Raw genomic sequence first — 20,710 nt, 5'->3', positions numbered from 1 at the left:
GGATTTTATAAGCTCTTGTGCAGCATGGGATGTTAAAATCTAGAGGTAATCCACATTCTCCTAACAAACTATTGGAACAAACTAATAGATACATTTGAAATTACATTTCATTTTCATTCAACATTTCTTGCTGTGACATGTAATGGTGTATAAAATTGTACATGCATTTCACGAGGCACTCAGTAAATGGAGAACACTAAAATTATTTGTTCCTTTTTCAAAAATCCAGACAATACATACAAGCTAGTAATTTGTCATGAAAACAACTGTTAAAAATATGATTTCAGCTGTTGACATAATTTGTTAACTATTATTACAAAAGGACTTTCATGTTTCATATTGATCCAGTCCTTAAAAGGAAATTGCTTCTTTTTTAAAAAAAAAGATCTCCTAGACAATTGTGAATAGTGAACAACTGATATAAGACTATAACACCATAAGACATAAAGCAATATTAGGCCATTTGGCCCATCAAGTTTCCTCCAACTTTTCATCATGGCTGATCCATTTCTCCTCTCAGCCCCAATTCCATGCCTTCTCCCCACATCCCTTCATGCCCTGACCAATCAAGAATCTATCTCTCATGCCTGTGCAATTTCCTTTACTCCAGTGTAATAATGATACATCTAATTTTAGTTTCTCCTTCTCAAATTTCAGTGTAAATTTTAATCATATTATGATCACTTTCCCCTAAGGGTTCTTTTACCTTAACCTCTCTAATCAATTCTGGTTTATTGCACAACACCCAATGCAGAATAGCTGAACCCTGAGTGGGCTCAACCATCAACTGCTCTAAAAAGCCATCTCATTGACATTCTAGAAACTCCCCCTCTTCGAATTCCACACCAAACTGGTTTTCCCAATCTAACTGCATATAGAAATCCTCCATGATTATTGTAATGTTGCCTTTTTGGCATACATTTTCTATCTCCCCTTGTAACTTATAGACTGCATCTTTACTATTTGGGGTCTGTATATAATTCCCATCGGGGTTTTTTTTTAACCCTTGCAGTTCCTCAGCTTTACCCACTATGATTCAATACCTTCCAACCCCATGTCACCTCTTTCCAATTATTTAATTTCATTTGTTACCAAAAAAGCCACGCGACCACCTCTCCCTTTCTGACTACCCTTTTGATGCAATGTGTATCTTTAGACATTAAGAACCCAGCTATAATGTTCATTCAGCCATGCTTCGGTGATACCTACAACATCATACTTGCCAATCTGTAACTGTGCTACAAGTTCATCAACTTTATTCTGTATACTGTACGCATTCAAATACAATACCTTTCATCCTGTATTCACCTTTTCTGATTTTGTCCATCTTTTACATTGCAACTCATTCTGTTGACTGCAATTTTGCCCTATCATCAGTCTCTCCTTACTGGGAGTCTCATTACACATTGCCTCTGTTTGTAAACCAGCTCCTTCATCTTCCACACCATCACTTTGTTTCCCACCCCCTGCCAAATCAGTTTAAACCCACCTGAACAACTCTAACCAGCCTGTCCCAGTAGAGATCCCAATGATCCAGAAATCTGAAATCCTGCCCCCTGCACCAGTTCTTGAGCCATCCTAGACAATTGTGAATAATGAACGACTGATATAAGACTATAACACCATACATAGATGCAATATTAGGCCATTTGGTCCATCAAGTTTCCTCCAGCTTTTCATCATGGCTGATCCATTTTTCCTCTCAGCTCCAATCCCACGCCTTCTCCCCATATCCCTTCATGCTCTGCTATTTATTTATAATTGCATTTGTTTTTCTTTGATTCTGTTTATAGTTACTGTTCCATAGATTTGCTAAGCATGTCCACAGGAAAAAGAATCTCAGGGTTGTATTTGGTGACATGCAAGTAAACTGATAATACATTTTACTTTTAACTTGAAACTTTATGATCTGATCTCTCATCTTGGCTTTTTCATCCACAACGTCATGACAAATCCTTTGTTTTGTATCTCCTTGACTGCTTTATTTTAGGGTTTCCATTCATCCACCTGGGCCTTGGTCTTTGCATCTACTTTTACAAGCAGCTCTTTGTTCCCCCAATTGAAGTTCACAAAGAGTAGATTCCAGTACTTTATTCTCATAAAAGCAGAATGCTTGCAACTTTCCTAAAGCTCCTTGAACTCTCAGGTATATTGCCTACAATAACTGTTGAAGTCGGTCCACTGCATTTGTCACTTTCACAGTTCCTCTGAGCAGCACTGTCCTTCCTTGGTCCAATATGCTTTCCGAACAGATGCACAGTGTTTGGCAACAACACCTGTCTGCCCTCTGTTGGTTCATGATGTACAGCATGGATACAGTTATGGCATCATCCAGTACCTTTCCAAATTCGCTTTCGGTTGAGTCTATTCCAAGGGATGCGGTATGAAAATTGCAGATGGATTTTCAATTAAGTTGTAGTTGTCTTAGCCAATCATGTCCCCAAAATGCTGGCCCTCCTGTTTTTAACCAGATACAAGCCCAATGTGGCTTGTTGGTTGATGTACTTCACTGTTACAACTGTCATTCCAACAGGAGTTATCTTTTCTCCAGTAACGTTCTTAGTTGGAAATCATTTTAACTGCAGTTAAACTGCGGGCTTTGGTTGAGTATCTTTGAAATGCCATTCAAACTCATTTTGTGGAATGACTGAGCATTTTGTGGAGACAGCCAAGCTAGTGTCCAATTCAATTTTAATTAGTTTGCCATTTACTTCTGGTGTAAGCTATATTGCTTGTCTATTGTTCATTTTCACACTGTAAACCTCAAGACTAACCAGTCCTGTATCACTCTCAACATTATCAGATTTTTCATCAACATTATGCAAATTAGTGCTCTTTCTGAAACTGTAATTTGACTTTTTCTCTTCCTCGTGCAATCCACTTATTTACGCAAGTCTGGCCAACGTGCTCTTTGGATGAGTCCGACTTCATTGCATTTTCTGAAAGTTTCACCTTTACACCTGCATTCGTCAGGTGTACGTGAGTGCCTGCTGCAACAGTAACACAATTTGTTCAGCCAGGTATGCTTTAGCTCAGTCGTTGGAATTTTCTACATGCTTCCTTTCATTCCTGACTACAATTCTATTACACCTGCTGTTTCCAATGATACAGTGATTTCAACTGCTCTTTTAAATGCAAGTTGTACTTCAGTTAGGAGCTGTTTTTAAGTGTCTTCTTGTAAGATTCCAGAAACTAAATAGTCTCTTAATGCATCATTAAGTCCATCACTGAACTGACAATACTCAGACAAACTCTTCAATTCACAAGATAAAGGAGCAGAAGTAGGCCATTTGGCCCATCGAGTCTGCTCTGCCACTCCACCATCAGCTAAACTATTCTTCCGTCTAGTTCCAATTTCCGGCTTTTTTCCCATATCCCTTGATAGCCTGACTAATTAGATACCTGTCAATCTCCTCTTTAAAAACCCTCAATGATTAGGCCTCCACAGCTGTATGTGGCAACTAATTCCATAAATCCATGACCATAAATTCAGCCACGTACGCTGAAATGGACTCCCCTTCTTTTTGATTCTGTTTATAAAACCTAAACATTCTGCAATCAGCAAATGTTTCATAATGATATCAACAAAGCTAACTTCATCTGGTTCGGTCGGAGCAGTTAAACTTCAAAGCAAACGGTATGCCTTTAAATCCAAAGCACACAGCAAAATTGGTACTTGTTTCTCATTGGCTATTCAATATGGTTTAAAATTCTGCTTAATTTGTTTAGTATACAAGATCCAATTATCTGTTTAATGGAATGTGTGATCTTTCTGATGTAGCCAACAGTTTCTGCTTTTCTCATGATTATTATCACCCAGTACTCACAATTTTTGAACCTGTGTTTTTCCGTTTTCAGACCTTTTTTGAACATGTCTTCCCTTCAGAAGAATTTGTGTTGCACTGCATTCTATTAAATTTCAATATCTTGTTGCCCTTCCACTCAAATTTGTTTCAAAAATACCTCATCAACACTGTTATAATTTGCACGCCGAAACATTAAACTAATTAAAGGAAAGACATGAGTCCAAAATGAGAGTCTAGCTTCATGTTTACTTCAAGTGAGGCACGCATGTATCGCAGTAGTGTCATGACATATGTATTTCACATACTTCATAAATATAATCATAATTATTTAAAACAATGATGAGTGCTTAATCAAACAATATTTACAGGGCTATTCAAATGTTACTGAAATATTAAATAAACACTTACTTGTTTCAGTTTATTTTACTCACTGTGAAAATGCAAATTAATTTAACACATCACATTTCCATGCATAAAAAGTGCCCCATTGAAATTGCATTAGATAATTAACCAACTCCAATTAATAGCCATAATGTTTTCACCTGTAGAACTCTATTTAAAAAGTATAATTAATTTATCTCACCCAGATGGTTTCCTGGAAATATCATTTGTTCCATGTAATTTGTGTTAAACAGTTTCCTTTTAATGTGCTTATCCTATTTAGTTATATTTTTGTTATCCTGTTGTAAATTGTTACTGAATTCAAATTGTGTAGTTTTTCAACTGTTCATGCTTATTAAATAAACAAAATTCTTCCTCCCACCAAAGGAAACAAGGAGAACTATTTAAATCTTTTGAAACTGATGAAACTGAGGGGAACAGTGAATGAAGTAATTAAAATAATGGATAATCTGGTTAATTGCCCTTTCAACATTAACCACTAAAGCATGAATCTGTAATATTACAGTGCATTTTTGATGTCAACGTGTTCATTGAGCTTTTCATGGGTAACAAATTGCTCAAGATGTCTTTCAGCAAAAAGTCAGAAAGGCACATTATTTCATGAATAAATCACTGTAATTATTTTATGTGGCTGTAATGTATTAAATAGATTTCCTCTTTTGTTCGACTTCTTAGTTGGCAATGTTCACAGATTTAATTAAAACAGCTTTTTTTTTAATTCACTCAGCAGATTTCTTGTCAACATGACCATAACAAGTTAGGTTAGACATACAAAAAACAAAAATAATCCCCATCTAAAGGAGTAAGAACATTCTACCTGGAGATGAAAGATGATGTGTTACACATGAAGCATAATTCTGAATCAAAAAGTTACAAATGATAAACACAAAGTACACTGCAGATGCTGTGGTCAAATCAAGACGTACAAAAAAGCTGGATGAACTCAACAGGTCAGGCACCCTTCGACTCGACCCAAAACTTTGATTGCTCCTTTCAATGGATGCTGCCCGACTTGCTGAGTTCATCCAGCTTTTTTGTACGTCTTGAAGTTACAAATGATGTACTTTGGAAAAACTTCGGACATAAGATACAACTCATGAAGTTGGAAGAAAGTCAAAACTCTACAGTTCTGTATACCCAAGTTTTGGTTGAAACTTCAGTGTTGTCCTGATGTGGGATGCACTGGCTTTGGATGTAATGTTAAAGTAGACATGAGTATAAGTTAATAAACAGATCTGGACAGACCTTTCTCTCAATGGTGGGAGAGAGATTGCTGCTGATTCTCAAGTCCGAGAAACTCAGAACAAAAGCAATGCAGCAGGCGGTAACATCACAGCCAGTGACTATTTGTTTTGTTGGTCTCCCCTTTTGCTGTGCAAGGGTGACACCACTCTGTCCCTTGTTAGTGAGAGAGAGTGTATGGCATGTCAAATTACCAGGGGAATTATAGTTACTGTTAGATTGCAATTCGTTGTCTCTCTTTGTGGGCATTGTTACTGTGTGCTCGGTGGGTGATGAGCAGTGATGCTGGCTGTTGAAATAAGTGGGTAGGTCAAGGGGCGAGGGTTGATGTTTTGCTGCTGCTTCTGCGTGGGAGGAGGGAGAGGGGTGCTGTGGGTTCTAGTATTTTTCTGTCATGCATTCTTTGGGGCTCTGTTCTGCTTTTGTGGATATCTGCGAAGAGTAAGAATTTCAGGTGGTAACCTGTATACATTCTCCGATATTAAATTGAGCCACTGAAATCAGTAAAAGCAGTAATGAATGAAGAAAATAAGTGCCCGTGAGGCTACTGGGTTGATGGAAAGACCCTGTTGCTTCAGGGAAGATTTTCTATCACGAGTACAAAAACAAACCAAGGAGAGTGATTGAGCTCCTCTCCAACAACTTGTTGAGTTTTACTAACCTCCACAACTGTTTTGGGATCAATTTCTTTTGTTTTGAACTGCATTAAAAATAGACGGATAAAAAGCAATAACTTTAACTCAACCAGTCCAATGTACTGAATCCACTAAATAAATGGACAAAGTCTTACAGTACATTTATTATCCTTTCATTGTTTTTCCTGCGTATATCCTCCATATACTGATCTGATAAAATTACCTGTATGAATGGCATGCAAGACTAAGATATCCACTGTACGTCATGTGACAATAATATGCAAATTTAGAAACTTTTCTTGCCTTTAGCCAATTTCTCCATTGAGAAACACTAGCTACTTCACACTCAGCTCAACTCTGAACACAATGCTGCGATGCTGAAGTTGGAGTTGAAATGGTGATCATATTAATTCAAAGTTAAATAAACTTATTATCTAATTCATATACAGTATATATACATATACTACCTTCAGGTTTATCTTCTTACAGGCATTTCTAGGCAAATAAAGAAATAATAGAATTTATGAAAAACTATCAATAAATTAAGGTTGACAAACAACTAATGTGCAAATGAATACAGCTTGTATACAGACAGATCTACAGACAAAGCTGAGAACATTAGTTGTAGGGTCCTTGAACGTGAGTCTGCAGTTTGTGGAGTCAGTTCACTGTTGAGGTAAGTGAAGTTCTCCATAACAGTTTAAGATTGTAAGGTAATACCTGTTCCTTAACCTGGTGGTATGGAACCTACGGCTCCTACAACCTCTACACAATGGTAGTAGTGAGAAGAGAGCAAGGCCTGGATGGTGGGGGGCCTTCAATATGGATGCTGCTTTCTTGTGGCGGTGCTCCTTGTAATGGTGCAGAGGGCTTTGCCTGGGATGCACTGTACCTATCACCTACTCCATTGCTGAACTGACAACAGAGTCCAGCAGAAGAGTAAAAGTGCTCTGAAAGGATGGTCTGGATGTGCTGTACAAGTTCAAGTTTATTGTAATCTGACTGTACATACATACAACCAAATGAAATGCATCACAGTGTCCCCTTAAAACTTATCATACACAGCACATAAAACAAAATATTGCCTCAAATAAGTTAATAATATAACCTTCGAAGTGTATATAATGCACAGCCCAGGTAAACAGCAAGCAGTACAGTGAACAGCAATCAGCTTGCTGTCCTAGTGATGGGACCTCAGGGGTATCAGTGTATTCATTAGTCTCACAGCCTGAGGGAATAAGCTGTTAGCCTGTCTGGTAGTCCTGGTCCTGATGCTCCTGCACTTCAATCCTCCTAGTAGTGGGTCAAAGAGATTGCTGGATAGGTGGTAGGGATCCTCAACAATGCTGCAGGCCCTTCGTATACAATACTCTAGGTAAATCTCGGGGGGGGGGGGGAGGAGGGAAACCCCAGTGATCACTCTCCTGTATAAGGTCTTGCAGTTCTAGAACCATAACACCCTAGAGAGGTCAATCCCTCAGAAATGATGATGGCCCTTCAAATTGACCAGATCACTTGAACATGAATGATAGGACTGGCCCTGGGTACACTGGTCAGTGTTTTCAGTAGTTTACCCTGTAAATCCTATATTATTGTCCTATAATATTGTTTTTAACTATATCCTGCATTATTGTTTTTAACTAATTTCTGATTTTTCAATTTTACTTAATTGTATTTCTTTTCTGAATTTTAGGTGGGTATAAAATAAATTTTAAGTATTTAATTCGGTATTGAACAGCATTTTTACGTTTATGATAGGTTAAAACAATTTAAAATCATTTATTAGGAGTGCGCTATCCAAAAAGCCATCTGAGATACCAAGGTCAAGGCTTTAGTGCTCCCTGCCAGGGATATAGTTATTGCTCACGGTCTAGTGTACATTGTTGAGTGATTATTATGTACAGAGCACTGATTCAACAATCCTTCCATTAATGGAAGAAGTTAGCGCAGGTGCGGTGGGCTGGCAGTGAATTCAGATCGGTGTGATTCGACCCTCTCTATGGAGAGTGACACCAACGAGTCCCACAAAACACGCAAGTGAAAAGCAGGCACAGTTATAATCATAAAATCATATCTATAAAATAATTGCTAACATTCAATACAATCATTGCACTTGCCCTGCCTATAACATATCATTGGGAGGAGCACAGTGGAGGAGTGAGGAACATTTGAGTTTGCTGGGTAAATTGAAGCCTAATAGGAACATAGAAAACCTACAACATAATACAGTCCCTTCAGCCCACAGAGCTGTGCCGAACATATGCTTATCTGAGAAATTACCTAGGGTTACCCATATCCCTCTATTTTTCTAAGCTCCACGTACCTATCCAGCAGCCTCTTAAAAGACCCTATCATATCCGCCTCCACTACAGTAACCGGCAGCCCATTCCATGCACTGAACACTCTCTGCGTAAAAATACTTACCCCTGACATCTCCTCTGAACCTACTCCCAAGCACGTTAAACCTGTCTCCTCTTGTGGCAGCCAGTTCAGCCTTGGGAAAAAGCCTCTTACTATCCACATGATTAATGCCTATCATTTTATACATCTCTATCAAGTCACCTCCCATCTTCCGTCACTCCAAGGAGAAAAGGCCAAGTTCACTCAACCTACTCTCAAATAAGGCATGCTCCCCAATCCAGGGATTTACAATCCTTGTAAATCTCCTCTGCATCCTTTCTATGGATTCCACATTCTTCCTATATTGAGGAGACCGGAACTCAGCACAGTACTCCAAGTGGGGTCTGACCAGGATCCTATATAGCTGCAACATTACCTCTCAGTTCCTAAACTCAGTCCCACAATTGATGAATGCCAATGCACTGTATGCCTTCTTAACCACAGCAGTGTTCTCTGGACTCAGGCCCCAAGAACCCTCTGATCTTCCACACTGCCAAGAGTCCTACCATTAATACTATATTCTGCCATTATACTTGACCTGCCAAAATGAACCACCTCACACTTGCCGTGGTTGAGCTGTCGTGTTTGATAATGAGGGAGAGTACAGAACACATACCAGCAGGTCAGCATGCAAGATACTGAACTGAACATTATTGATAACACTGCTTGCACAATATGTAAACCCCTCCCATGTGGGAGAGGCTAACTGAGTGGAATGAGAATAAAACTATTAACCATCTCTACAGTGTCTGCAGGCCTGAATCTGGTTCCGAGTCTGCTGGAGGCTGTGGGTGGAAGGCAGTGTGTCCAGGGTTAAAGGACTGTGTATGAGTGTGGAATAGAGCTCGTTTAGCAGTTACTGTTTTGGTACTTGGTGTGCTCTGTGTTGTCCTGTGGGGAGCAGGTTATTAATGCAAAAAAAAAAAATCACTATATGTTTCAAAGTACACAAGATAAATAAACTCTAATCTTGATTTTGAGATTTTGGTTTACTTTTTATGTCAGGTTTACTTAAAATCTCTTGATCACTTGAACCAATTTGACTACATTGAGAAAAAACAGCACCACTGAAACTTCACCCAGTAATCACATGAAAGGAAACAACACCACAGAAACTAAGATTTATTTTTGCAAGTTTCGTAAATGTGTGTATTCGTGCCAGCCAGCAACTACATTACACTTGTAGCTCTTAATTTATGCCTTGCCATTCACCTAAATCATACTCTGCAGCTTTCTTGACATGTTAGTAATCATTGAACCACAATGCCAAAATGAGTGACAGCTTGCTAAACACAAAGGCTAATGATCTCATCCCTGGTGAGGTTAGAAAAGCTTTTTCAGAATAAATATTGTCTGCTTCAGTGAGATGTTTCAGCAACTCACTGGACCATAAAAACCGAGGCAACTCAAAATCCAGTGAACCAACTCAGCAGCCTCATGGTTACTTTTATTTCGTTCTGATTACAGTTTTTAAAAATAATTTCTCCATCTATTTTTTCAACTCAATGCAAGTTGTTTAATTTCCCAAACAAGGAAGATACTAGAATTTAGGGGTGGGGAAGATAATTGCTGACTGGGAAGCTAAGCAATCAGTGATCGTAGGGTTAGAGAGGTCTCAGGATTAGAGACCCAAAAGTGATAAAGAGTTCTGGACTCAAAATGTCCACTGCATCTTCTTTCATGGATGCTGTTTAACCTGCCTTAAGCAAGTAGCATCTTTCTACTCATAACTTTGTAGATATTTTAAAAATGAAAATGAAAGCAGCAGGCCAGAATAAATGCATTGTGAGACAGCCTACAAAGAGTAGGCTTATTAGCTTGATTTGAACATCAAAAAGTACAGTGAAACGCTCCATTTGCAGTAAAACAAATCAGCGAGGATTGTGTTGGGCTGCCCGCAGGTATCACCATGCTCCCTGCATGGCCGCAGAACCCTAACTCCATGTCTTTGGTTAAGAATTTGGGAGAAAAGCAGAGTGCCCAGAAGAAAGCCACATAGCCACAGGGAGAATGCACAGACTCCTTTGTGATAGGATTGAAACCCAATCTTTCAGATGGCATTGTATAAGCTTTGCATTAGCTGCTACTCTACTGTATATCAGGAAATGGCATTGCAAATTGTGTCCATTTAAGGGTTAATTTTTTCCAATTAGTAATTTATTTTTACTCCAAATTCAGCTGTCTGCGGTCCCTTGCAACTTGGCAGAAGGTAGATATAATCAGAAGCAAGCTCGATGTGCTTGCTCATTTCCAAGTCTGAAAATTAAAGCTTCTGGCCATCTAATTCTACAGAAACATGTAATCTTGTAAATTTTTAAGTTGATTCATTTGGAATACATAAAAATCCAATACGGCTGACAAACAAGAATCCAAGTATACTGTCAATTTTTCAATGAGGTCAAATTGAAAACATAAAGGGAATTTATTTATATATTTATAGCATGGAACAGGTCTGCCCCCTCCCGGCACTTTGAACCATGCTGCCTAACAGTTCCCAGTTTAATCCTAGCTGAGTCATGGGACAATTCACAATGACCAATTAACCAACCAACTGGTACATCTTTGGACTGTGAGAGGAAACCCATGCAGTCTAGGGGAAAACATCCAAATTCCTGACAGGTAGTGAAAGGAATTGAACCGGAGTTGCCTGCACTGTAAAGCAGTGTGCTAACCACTGCACTACTGTGTCGCCCAATTATTTAAAGCCTAACCAAATAAAACAACAAAAAAAGTAATTCTTTCCCTGTGCACCCTGTTTTTATTTTATGAACAAACGTAATCATAGGAAATTTGCATGTTAAATGGTGGTTGTGACACCAATCAACAAGCCAGCCTACTGCACTTCTGTACACCTCCTAGATGCCTTCTGAGATTCTGCCAACAACACTGGTGTTACCTGCAAATTTATATATGGTGTCTGAGCTGTGCCTAGCAGTGATCATTGTCAACCTGTAACTGTTACCTGCTCGGTTGAGGAAAAACACCAGAGACACAAAGTTACCTCTGAAGCAGCTTTTATCCAGAGAGGAGTTCGCAGCCCCCACGCACTTCAGGCGTACGGTAGCCAACTCCCAATTTGTCGGTTTACGAAGGTCATACTTATACCCAAAAGCAGGGTACTACATTCGCAAATATGGTTACCGATTCAAATTCATTAATTGATTGGCTATTGCATAGCTAAGCACGCAAAATACTCAAAGTTAGCAAAGGTTCAAGCGCAATACTTGGAATTAATACAGACGCACTTCGAAACACTTGAAATAAGTATAGCTCAAAATACTTTGCCAAACACATTGTCTTGTGGTCGCAGGTTCCCTTTTCCTTGTGGTCTCCACATCTGGCCTGGCACCTTATTTTAGTTACCTCTCCTTACTTCCCAAATGACGTACCTCTCTCTTTTCCTGTCTACATATTTTGCTACACTTACCCCTCGCCCACCCCCTCTACACGTACTCCTTACCCTCTTCACATTCTCATAGCCACACAGTCATGAATGTAGAAAGAGTTGAACACTGGGCTTAGGCATATATCCTTAAGGTGCACTTTTATTGATTTTCAGTGAGGAGAAGATGTTATTACCGAACCACAGTTTCCCAATGAAGAAGTCAAGGATGGAGTTGCGGAGAGATATCTAAAAGCCAAGGTTTTGAAGCTTGTTGAATAGTACTGAGGGAATGATTGTGTTGACTTCTGAGCTATAATCACTAAACCACAGCCTGATGTAGGTAATACTTCAAAGTGCTCCAAAACTGAATGGCAAACCAATGAGATTGCATCCACTGCAGACCTGTTGTGGTGGTAGGTACAGATTCTGGCTCAGACAGGCAGTAGTTCTGGCCTTGACCAACTCTCTGAGCAATTCATCACAACAGATGGAACTGCTACTGGCTCATAATTATTAATCCAGCACACCATACTCTTCTTGGGAACCTTTTCTGCTATCCTTCTGCTACTCATTTAAAGCTGGTGGAAACCTCAGATAACAACAGTGAAGGTCAGTTGTTTGGCCCAGGTTTTCAGGACCCAGCCCTTTACACCATCAGGGTCTGACACCTGGTGAAAGTACACCTACCTCCAAGATTCGAGATTCAATGTTTCAAAGTACATTCATTATTGAAGCATTTATTCAGTACACAACCCTGAGATTCGTTTTTTTCCTCTGACAGTCATGAAATAAAGAAAACCATGGAACCCATTCTCCTTGTAGTGTGCCAATATGTTGTTGACTTCCCAATATTGCTCACCAGACCTGGAACACTTCGCAATTAACTGCTAGCCATTTTATCTGCCATGGGAGACTTCAGCAATCATTTTGGTAGTGGTGTGCATTCCACCTCAGGCTAATGTTGGACAGGCTCCCAACAGACAGGCATGAACCAACACATTCTGATGCCTTCCTCATTACTCTGGGGATTTTAACCAGGCTAACTTGATAAAGTCACCAAGTAATTATTGTCAACAAATCACCCACAGTACTAGAGGAAATAACTGGACAACTATTACACTGAGTTCAAGGGTACCTACCATGTTATCCCATGCTCACACTTTTGTAAGTCTGATCTCCTGGCTCGACTTCTACTGCTTAAGTATAGGCAGAGACTAAAGACTGCAGCATCAGTAGTGAGAAGGTATGGACCAAGGAGACACAGGAGTACCTAGAGGACTGCTTTGAATCAATGTACTGGACTGTGTTCAGAGAGTCATCTTCAAGCCTGAATGAGTATGCCACAGTCGTCATTGACTTCATTAAAACATGTGTGGATGAGTGTGTGCCAATGACAACTTACTGCACATTCCTGAACCAAAAGCTGTGGATGAACCAGGATGTTCATAAGCTGCTAAGTACTAGAACTGTGGCATTTAAGTCTGGTGATCCAGGTTTGTATTAAAAAAAAACTAGGTATGACTTGCATAGGGCAATTTCAAGTGCCAAGAAATAATTCCAGGAGAGGTTAGAAGCGACAGCGGATGCACATCAAATTTGGCAGGGTTTGCAAATCATTATTTCCCACAAAACAAAACTCAACATCATCAGTGGCAGTGATGCTTTACTACTGGCAGAGCTGAACACCTTTTATATTCACTTTAAAAGACAAAATAAAACTATAGCTATGAGGATCCCTGCAGCATCTAATGACCATGTGATCTCTGACTTGGAAGCTGAAGTCAAACAGGAGTATCTGATAAGTCTCTGATCTGGCAAGAGGATTCAAAGACATTTTCAATCTCTCACTGCTACAGATGGAAGTTCCCAACTGTTTCAAAAGGGCAACAATTATACCAGTGCCCAAGAAGAGCAGCATGAGCTGCCTCAATGATTATCGTCCAGGAGCACTCACATTTATGATGATGAAATGCTTTGAGAAGTTAGTCCTGGATAGAATCAACGCCTGCCTCAGGCAGGACCTAGACCCACTGCAAATTGCCCATCACCACAATAGGTATACAATACACGTGATCTCAATGGTTCTCCACACAGGTTTGGATCACCCGGACAATGAAAATACCTAATTTAATACCACCTTTCCTACAGCCCTGACCGAAAAGCTACAGAACTGAGGTGACTGTACCTTCGTCATCTGGATCCTCAATGTCCTAACTGAAAGACCACAATCTGTGTGAATTGAAAATAACATCTCCACTTTGCTGGCAACTAATACTGGTCTGGTGCTCCACAGGGATAAGTGCTTAGCCCTCTCTTCTACTCTCTCAACACCTGTGACAGTGTGGCTAGGCACAGCTCAAAATTACAGCTATAAATTTGCTGATGATACAAACCTTGTGGGCATAATTTCAGATGGTGACGAAAGGGCGTACAGGAGTGAGATACACCAGTTAGTTGGGTAGTGTCAAAGCAACAACCTTGCACTCAATGTCAGCAAGACCAATGAACTGATTGTGGACTTCAGGAAGGGTACCACGAGGGAACACAAACCAATCCTCATTGAGGGATCAGAAGTAAAAAGAGTGAGCAATTTCAAGTTCCTGGGTGTCAATATCTCTGAGGACCTAACCTGTACACACTATATTGATGCAGCTATAAAGAAGGCTAAGCAGTGGCTCTATTTCATTAGCAGTTTGAGGAGATTGACAATCAGAAATCTCTACAAATGTACCATGGAGAGCATTCTGACTGGCTACACCACCGTCTGGTATGGGGAAGGTTGGGGGGGGGGGGGGTAGTTGGCTACTGCGCAAGATTAAAATAACTTGCAGAAACTTGTAAAATCTGTCAGTTCTATCCTGGACACCAGCCTTGCTAGCATCCAGGACACCTTCAGGGAGCGGTGCCTTCAGAAGGCAGCATTAATCATTAAGGAGTCCCACCACCCAGAACATGCCCTCTTCACACTGCTGCCATCGGGTAGGAAGCACAGAAAGAAGCCTGAAGGCACACACTCAGGAACAGCTTCTTCCCCTCTACTATTCAATTTCTAAGTGGACATTAAACCTATGAGCACCGCCTCATTACTGTTTTACTTCAGTTATTTTGCACTACTTAACTATTTCACAGACATTTACTGGACATTTTCTCCCTCTATGTTTATTTATCTTGTACTTCATTGTGCTGCTGCCATAAAGTTAACGTATTTCACAACATATGCCAGAGATAGTAAATCTGATTCTGAGTCAGTTTGATGCATCTCCAAAGACCCAACACCTTAAAGTAATGCCATAAAATTGATCCACCCAGATGTCACGACTGTGACTCAAATGCAATGGAAGAAACATGCCCACATTTAGTGCAGGGACGTGATGAAGCACAGTGGCAAAGCACGCTAGTACTTACATTAAATAGAAAGGCAAAAAAAAAAGATTTTACATCCAAAGTGAGGTCCTAGTTTTGTTGTACGGAAATGTTTAAGAAATTGAAATGAGGAGGGTGAATGAGGAGAAGATGTTTCCAATAGTGGGACCAGAAGACACAAACTCAAAATAGAAGGTTGTCCCTCTAGAACAGAGATGTGCAGGTATTTCTTTTGACAGTGAGTCTGTGGAATTCATTGCCACAGACAGTTGTGGAGGCCAAGCCATTGGGTATATTTAAAGTGGAGTTAAATAGGTTCCTGATTAGAAAGGATGATCCTTTATAAAAGCTACACATCAACAAAAGCACAGTTCAACTTTGTCAATCTCAACCTGAGATGGCAAAATGATAACTTGTAGAAAGGAACGAAACACTTCACTACAAATCTGGCTGACATCTTTCAGAATCACTGGCTGTGCATCTGATGTGTCAACTCTACTCTCTTACAGAGCACTGAATTTATGAAACTTATTTCATTTTTCTAATATTATTAATTTTCAGTATGGTAGAAATAAATGTATGAGCATTTTAAGTTATGGTCTCACAAAATAATAATTTTAACTTGACAAAACATCAATAGACTATTGCTATCTAATTTTCTAAAATAACTGCAGTTTTGAAAAACATTTGCCTCAACAAGGATAAACAGGTTTGATTAATTAAAGTTAGCCACAATGTGTGAACAAAGTACCTTGTTCTTAGGTTTTCCTGTTGCAATTGACCATCATAAACTGACAGTACATCGAAGTCCTCCTCCAAGGCAAATGATTGAAATGCCAGTTGTATTCTATTTCGCTCTTCAGTGATGATTGTCCATGTACAGTTGGCATAATTTGGATACCCATATGGAAAGCCTGGGCTATCTATTGTTCCATTAGGTCCATGTAATGTATCACCACAGTTCTGTCCTGAAACACAAATGTGATATTATTAAATGTTGTGTCACTTTTAATTATCTGCTTCTAAAGAGAAATGAGCTTGTAAAAGAAATGAAGTACTACTTAGTGTGAAAATTAATTCCATAACTTTAGGCACAAGAGATTCGGCAGATGCTAGAAACCAAGAGCAAGTTCCACAAAATGCTGGAGGAAATCAACAGCTCAGGAACCATGAACAGGGAAGAATAAATGGGCAACATGTCAGGCCAAGAAACTGCATCAAGACTAGTAAGGAAGGGAGAGGAAGATCAGACCTATTTCTGGCTTCCACCCCCTTCTTCTCCAGTCCTGATGAAAGGCCTCAACCTCAAATGATGACTGTTTATTGCTTTCTATAGATGCACCTGAGCTGCTGAGTTCCTTCAGAGTTTTGTGTGTGTTGGTCTTGATGCACAAATTCTCGTCTTAAACATTTAAGTTGAACACAAGGCTGCAACATTAGGTCATCTGACTTAAAGGAAATGTGCCTGTGTTCTATGTGCAAACTATGTATAAAAAGGAACTTATGCTTTTCTTTAAATGTTTGTGCCCATTTCTGTCTCACCAATCAGGAGACAGAATCAGGAACTTCTAGGCATCATGTCTGCCATATTTTTGGCAGGTATTATCAATGGACCTCCAGCTTATTTTGGTTACAATAGAAACAAATTCTCAAGGTCATGATGTACAACCTTTGCAAGTGACGCATGATAAAGAAAGGAATACATTCTGCTGAAAGCAATGAACTATGATTTTTTATTTTTATTGTGCAATCATGAACAATAGCCAGATCAGAAATGCTGATCAAGTCAACTAGTTCCCAAAGAGAACTCTGATAGGCCAATCAGATGGTTCACTGCTGCTCAGCGATAGAACATTAAAAAAATCATATGTACATTAAAATGGCCATCTCCTTCTGAATTAGGATACTGTACCATCTTAATGTTCAAAACTTATTCTCATAAAATTTTGATTAGATTAAAAAACTGATGAGAGCAGTCCTCTGTGAAGATGAAGGCATTTATGACCACATAACTGTAGTGCATAGTTTCCTTAATCTGTGGACCAATAAATCGTTGTGATCAACAGGGGCCATTAGATTACTGTTTAGCTGGGGGAGTAGGAGTCTCTCAGGAAGTGCCAAATGTCATTGCTCTTTTATCCCCCTTATTTTCTGTAATCCCTCCCATTCTCCCTTATTTCCATGGGAGACATAGCTAGTGGCAAGCCATTTGAAAAACAAACAAGTTCCTAAATGGCAACAACCAAGATAATGACTTCTTAAAGCAAAGATAATACAATTTCATGGTTTGGTCCTGACTTCCAACTTCGTGGCACGCAAAACAGGAAAACAGAAAAAGCAGTGTGAACAGAGCTAGTCTTTGATGGCACTATGAGCAGATGCTGAAGGCAATGACAGAAAATATCTCCTTGGCCATCAACAGCAGAAAGTACCTCTACTACCCATGGTCTTTCTCAAAACTGGAGACCAACCTCAGCCTTAGCCCAGATCACCAGCAGGCTTGCTTAACACTGCATATCACAAGCAACTGAAAGTCGAACTTGGCCAGCAATTAATGTTCCCTGACTTTATCACCTCATCATCACTGAGGCAGGAAATGGTCATTCTATCAGAAACCTTGAAGCAGGTGGTCATGGCAGAACACACAGGGAAGACTGGATGAAGGAGGCATTTCAGCATAAGAAAACCAAAAACCAGGAGCTGGTAGAACAGTGCCAGAGACAGGGGTGGAGAACATGATGTGAGCCTATAAAGGTGGGGTGGAGAGGCTTTGCGCCAGCTCGCTTTGCGGAACCTACTTACTCCTCAGCATTACAGTGGCTGCAAAAAGAGCTGTCAGAGCCATCACAGAGGCTGTTGAGTGAGCCTTCAGATGGCTATGAATCAAGAGGTGTACCCCTTTGGTGACTGTGTCTGATTAAAAAGACCCAAAACACACGATGACCCCAGGTTACATCTCTGATGATGTATTCCAGCACATACCAGGAGGTATCTCAGCATCATGGATGTTAGTTCTTCATGAACTGCAGTCCAGAAAAAAAAATACTTCGAAAAGGATGATCATCCTTAATCACTTAATTACTCAAATCACTTAAGGGCAAGTGTAAAACTACAGCAAAATCACTGAGAGAAAACTGTTATAGAACATAAAATATTGAAGTGTACAGCATAGGAACAGGTCATTTGCCCCACAATGTTGTGCTGAGCCAGCTAAAAAGTAAATCAAAAACACCCAAGTACTAATCCCTCCTACCAACACCATGTCCATATCCCTCCATCTTCCTCACATCCCTGTGTCTATCTAAACATCTCTTCAAAATCTCCAATGTATTTGCCTTTACCACCATGCCAGGTAGCACATTCCAGGCATCTACAATACTCTGAGTACAAAACTTACTCCTCATGTCCCCCTTGAACCTACCCTCTCACTTTCAATAAATGCCCTCTGGTATTAAATATTTCAACCCTGGGAAACAGATACTCTGTCCTCTCTATGCTTCTCATAATCTTCTAAATCTCTATCAGCTCACCCCTCATCTGCCAACGCTCCAGAGAAAACAACTCAAATTTATTCAGCCTCTTGTGATGGCACATGCTCTTTAAACTAGTCAGCATCTTGGTAAACCTCAACTTAACCCCATTAGTGACCAAAACTATATGCAATACTCCAGATGCGGCCTAGCCAGAATTTTATAAAGTTGCAACCTCCTGACATTTGAACCCAATGCATTGACTAATAAAAGTGTTCCATAAGCCTTCTTAACCACCTTATCGACCTGTGTCGACACTTTCAAGGAGTTATGAACTTGAATCCCAAGATCACTCTGCTCAGAATCACTTATGGACCTTGCTCTTAACAGTGTACTGTCTCTTTCCATTTGCTCTACAGAGATGCAACACTTTACACTTATCTGGGTTAAGCTCCATCTGCCATTTCTCAGCCCATATCTGCAACTGATCTATATCATGCTGTGTTCTTTACCCGTCTTGTGTTGGCACATGGCCAAGAGGTTAAGGTGTTTGTCTAGTGATCTAAAGGTCGCTAGTTCAAACCTTGGCTGAGGCTGCGTGTGTGTCCTTGAGCAAAGCACTTAACCACACATTGCTCTGTGACACCACAATAAACTGTAACTGCCCTTCAACTCCTTGGAGGAGGAATTCAAAGTTACAAGAGGTGGTACAGTACAGGGACTCAAGTGACACGAAGGTGGCTCGAGCAGGGATCCAAGTGAGGACTGGCAGGAAGTGGAGGGCAGAGGAAGCTGTTCAGGAAGCAGAGAAAAGGCTACATCACTGGAGGCTGGTGGGAGTGGTCACACGAGGCGGAGCTGGGCTAGGATCCTTTTCAACTCCACAAATGGACACCAGAGGGAAGGAAAGGCGCCATCTAGTTCAGGAGGAGGTGAGAGCAGCAGTGGAGGAGAGGAGAACCTGCAAGGCGGTGGGAATGAAGCAACAGGGAGCTTGGACAAGATGGGAGAATGCAGTGGAGAGGAAAGTGACCTGGGCTGAGCTTTGGAAAGCCGCATCCAATTTCTCATCCAGGCTGTGTACCATGTGCTTCTAAGCCCATCAAGCCTGCACACATGGGGCAAAGCAGACTCATCAGTGTGCCCACTGTGTTCCAAGCGAAGAACCCTGGAGCACATCCTCAGCAGCTGCACAAGGGCACTTGGTGAGGGACGGTACCGATGGAGGCATGATCAGGTCCTGAAGACCATCGCTGAAGCCATCAGCGCAGGAGTGGATTGGGCGAAATGGTCCCAGCCCTCCAAGCTGACCATTGCCTTTGTAAGAGCTGGGGAGCAGCCAAAAGATCATCGGCAGGTATCCTGACCTCTGCGAGAGACTGGCAGCTGTTGCTGGACCTCCAAAGGAAGCTGAGGTTCCCCGACCATACCGCAGCCACCACCCTGAGACCAGACATTGTCCTTGTGTCTGAGTCTACGAAGCAGTTGGTGATGCTGGAGCTGACAGTCCCTTGGGAAGATCACTTGGAAGAGGCCTTTGAAAGGAAGCTCTCCAAGTACGCAGAACTGGTCAGCAACTGCCAGCAGGCTGGACGGAGAGCGAGGTGTCTCCCAGTGGAAGTAGGGGATTCACAGCCCATTCCTTAGCCAGAGCCTACAGCAATTTGGGCATCGAGGGAAAGAGGAAGAGGAGGGCCTTAAGGAGGCTGTGGCTCAAGAGAGGGGAGCCATGGAGACAACCGCAGTAGCTCGCCAACTGGACACAAGCCAGGATCTGATCAGCTCCGGCTGGATCACCTGGAGAAGGGTGTATAATGTTGAAAGACCTGAAATACCTGATGATTCCAGGAACATCACTGATGATGTGTCCAGAAGCATCAGTAAATGTACGCACACAACAGAAGGGCAAAATTAGGTGGCCGAATAGGAAAAGGGGAGATATAACGAGACCTGGGTGTCATTGTACACCAGTCATTGAAGGTGGGCATGCAGGTACAGCAGGCGGTG

General features: G+C 40.8%; 1 protein-coding gene across 1 annotated transcript in view; it reads right to left on the bottom strand.

Moving 5' to 3' along the window:
• The window catches only part of LOC132383327 (CUB and sushi domain-containing protein 2-like), a 637,190-nt gene extending 617,059 nt beyond the window's left edge, over nucleotides 1-20,131 (bottom strand). The window contains exons 1-2 of the mRNA XM_059954230.1: nucleotides 20,071-20,131; nucleotides 15,985-16,201 (exon numbers count right to left, since the gene is read on the bottom strand). Of these exons, the coding sequence (XP_059810213.1) occupies nucleotides 15,985-16,201; nucleotides 20,071-20,131 (278 nt within the window). The remainder of the gene's footprint in view (nucleotides 1-15,984; nucleotides 16,202-20,070) is intronic.
• Between the last annotated feature and the right edge of the window lie 579 nt (nucleotides 20,132-20,710).

The sequence above is a fragment of the Hypanus sabinus genome, chromosome 30, assembly GCF_030144855.1.
Source record: "Hypanus sabinus isolate sHypSab1 chromosome 30, sHypSab1.hap1, whole genome shotgun sequence".
NCBI lineage: Eukaryota > Metazoa > Chordata > Chondrichthyes > Myliobatiformes > Dasyatidae > Hypanus > Hypanus sabinus.
Note: the sequence above shows the minus strand (reverse complement) of the source record. Positions and strands in the feature narration are given on the sequence as shown.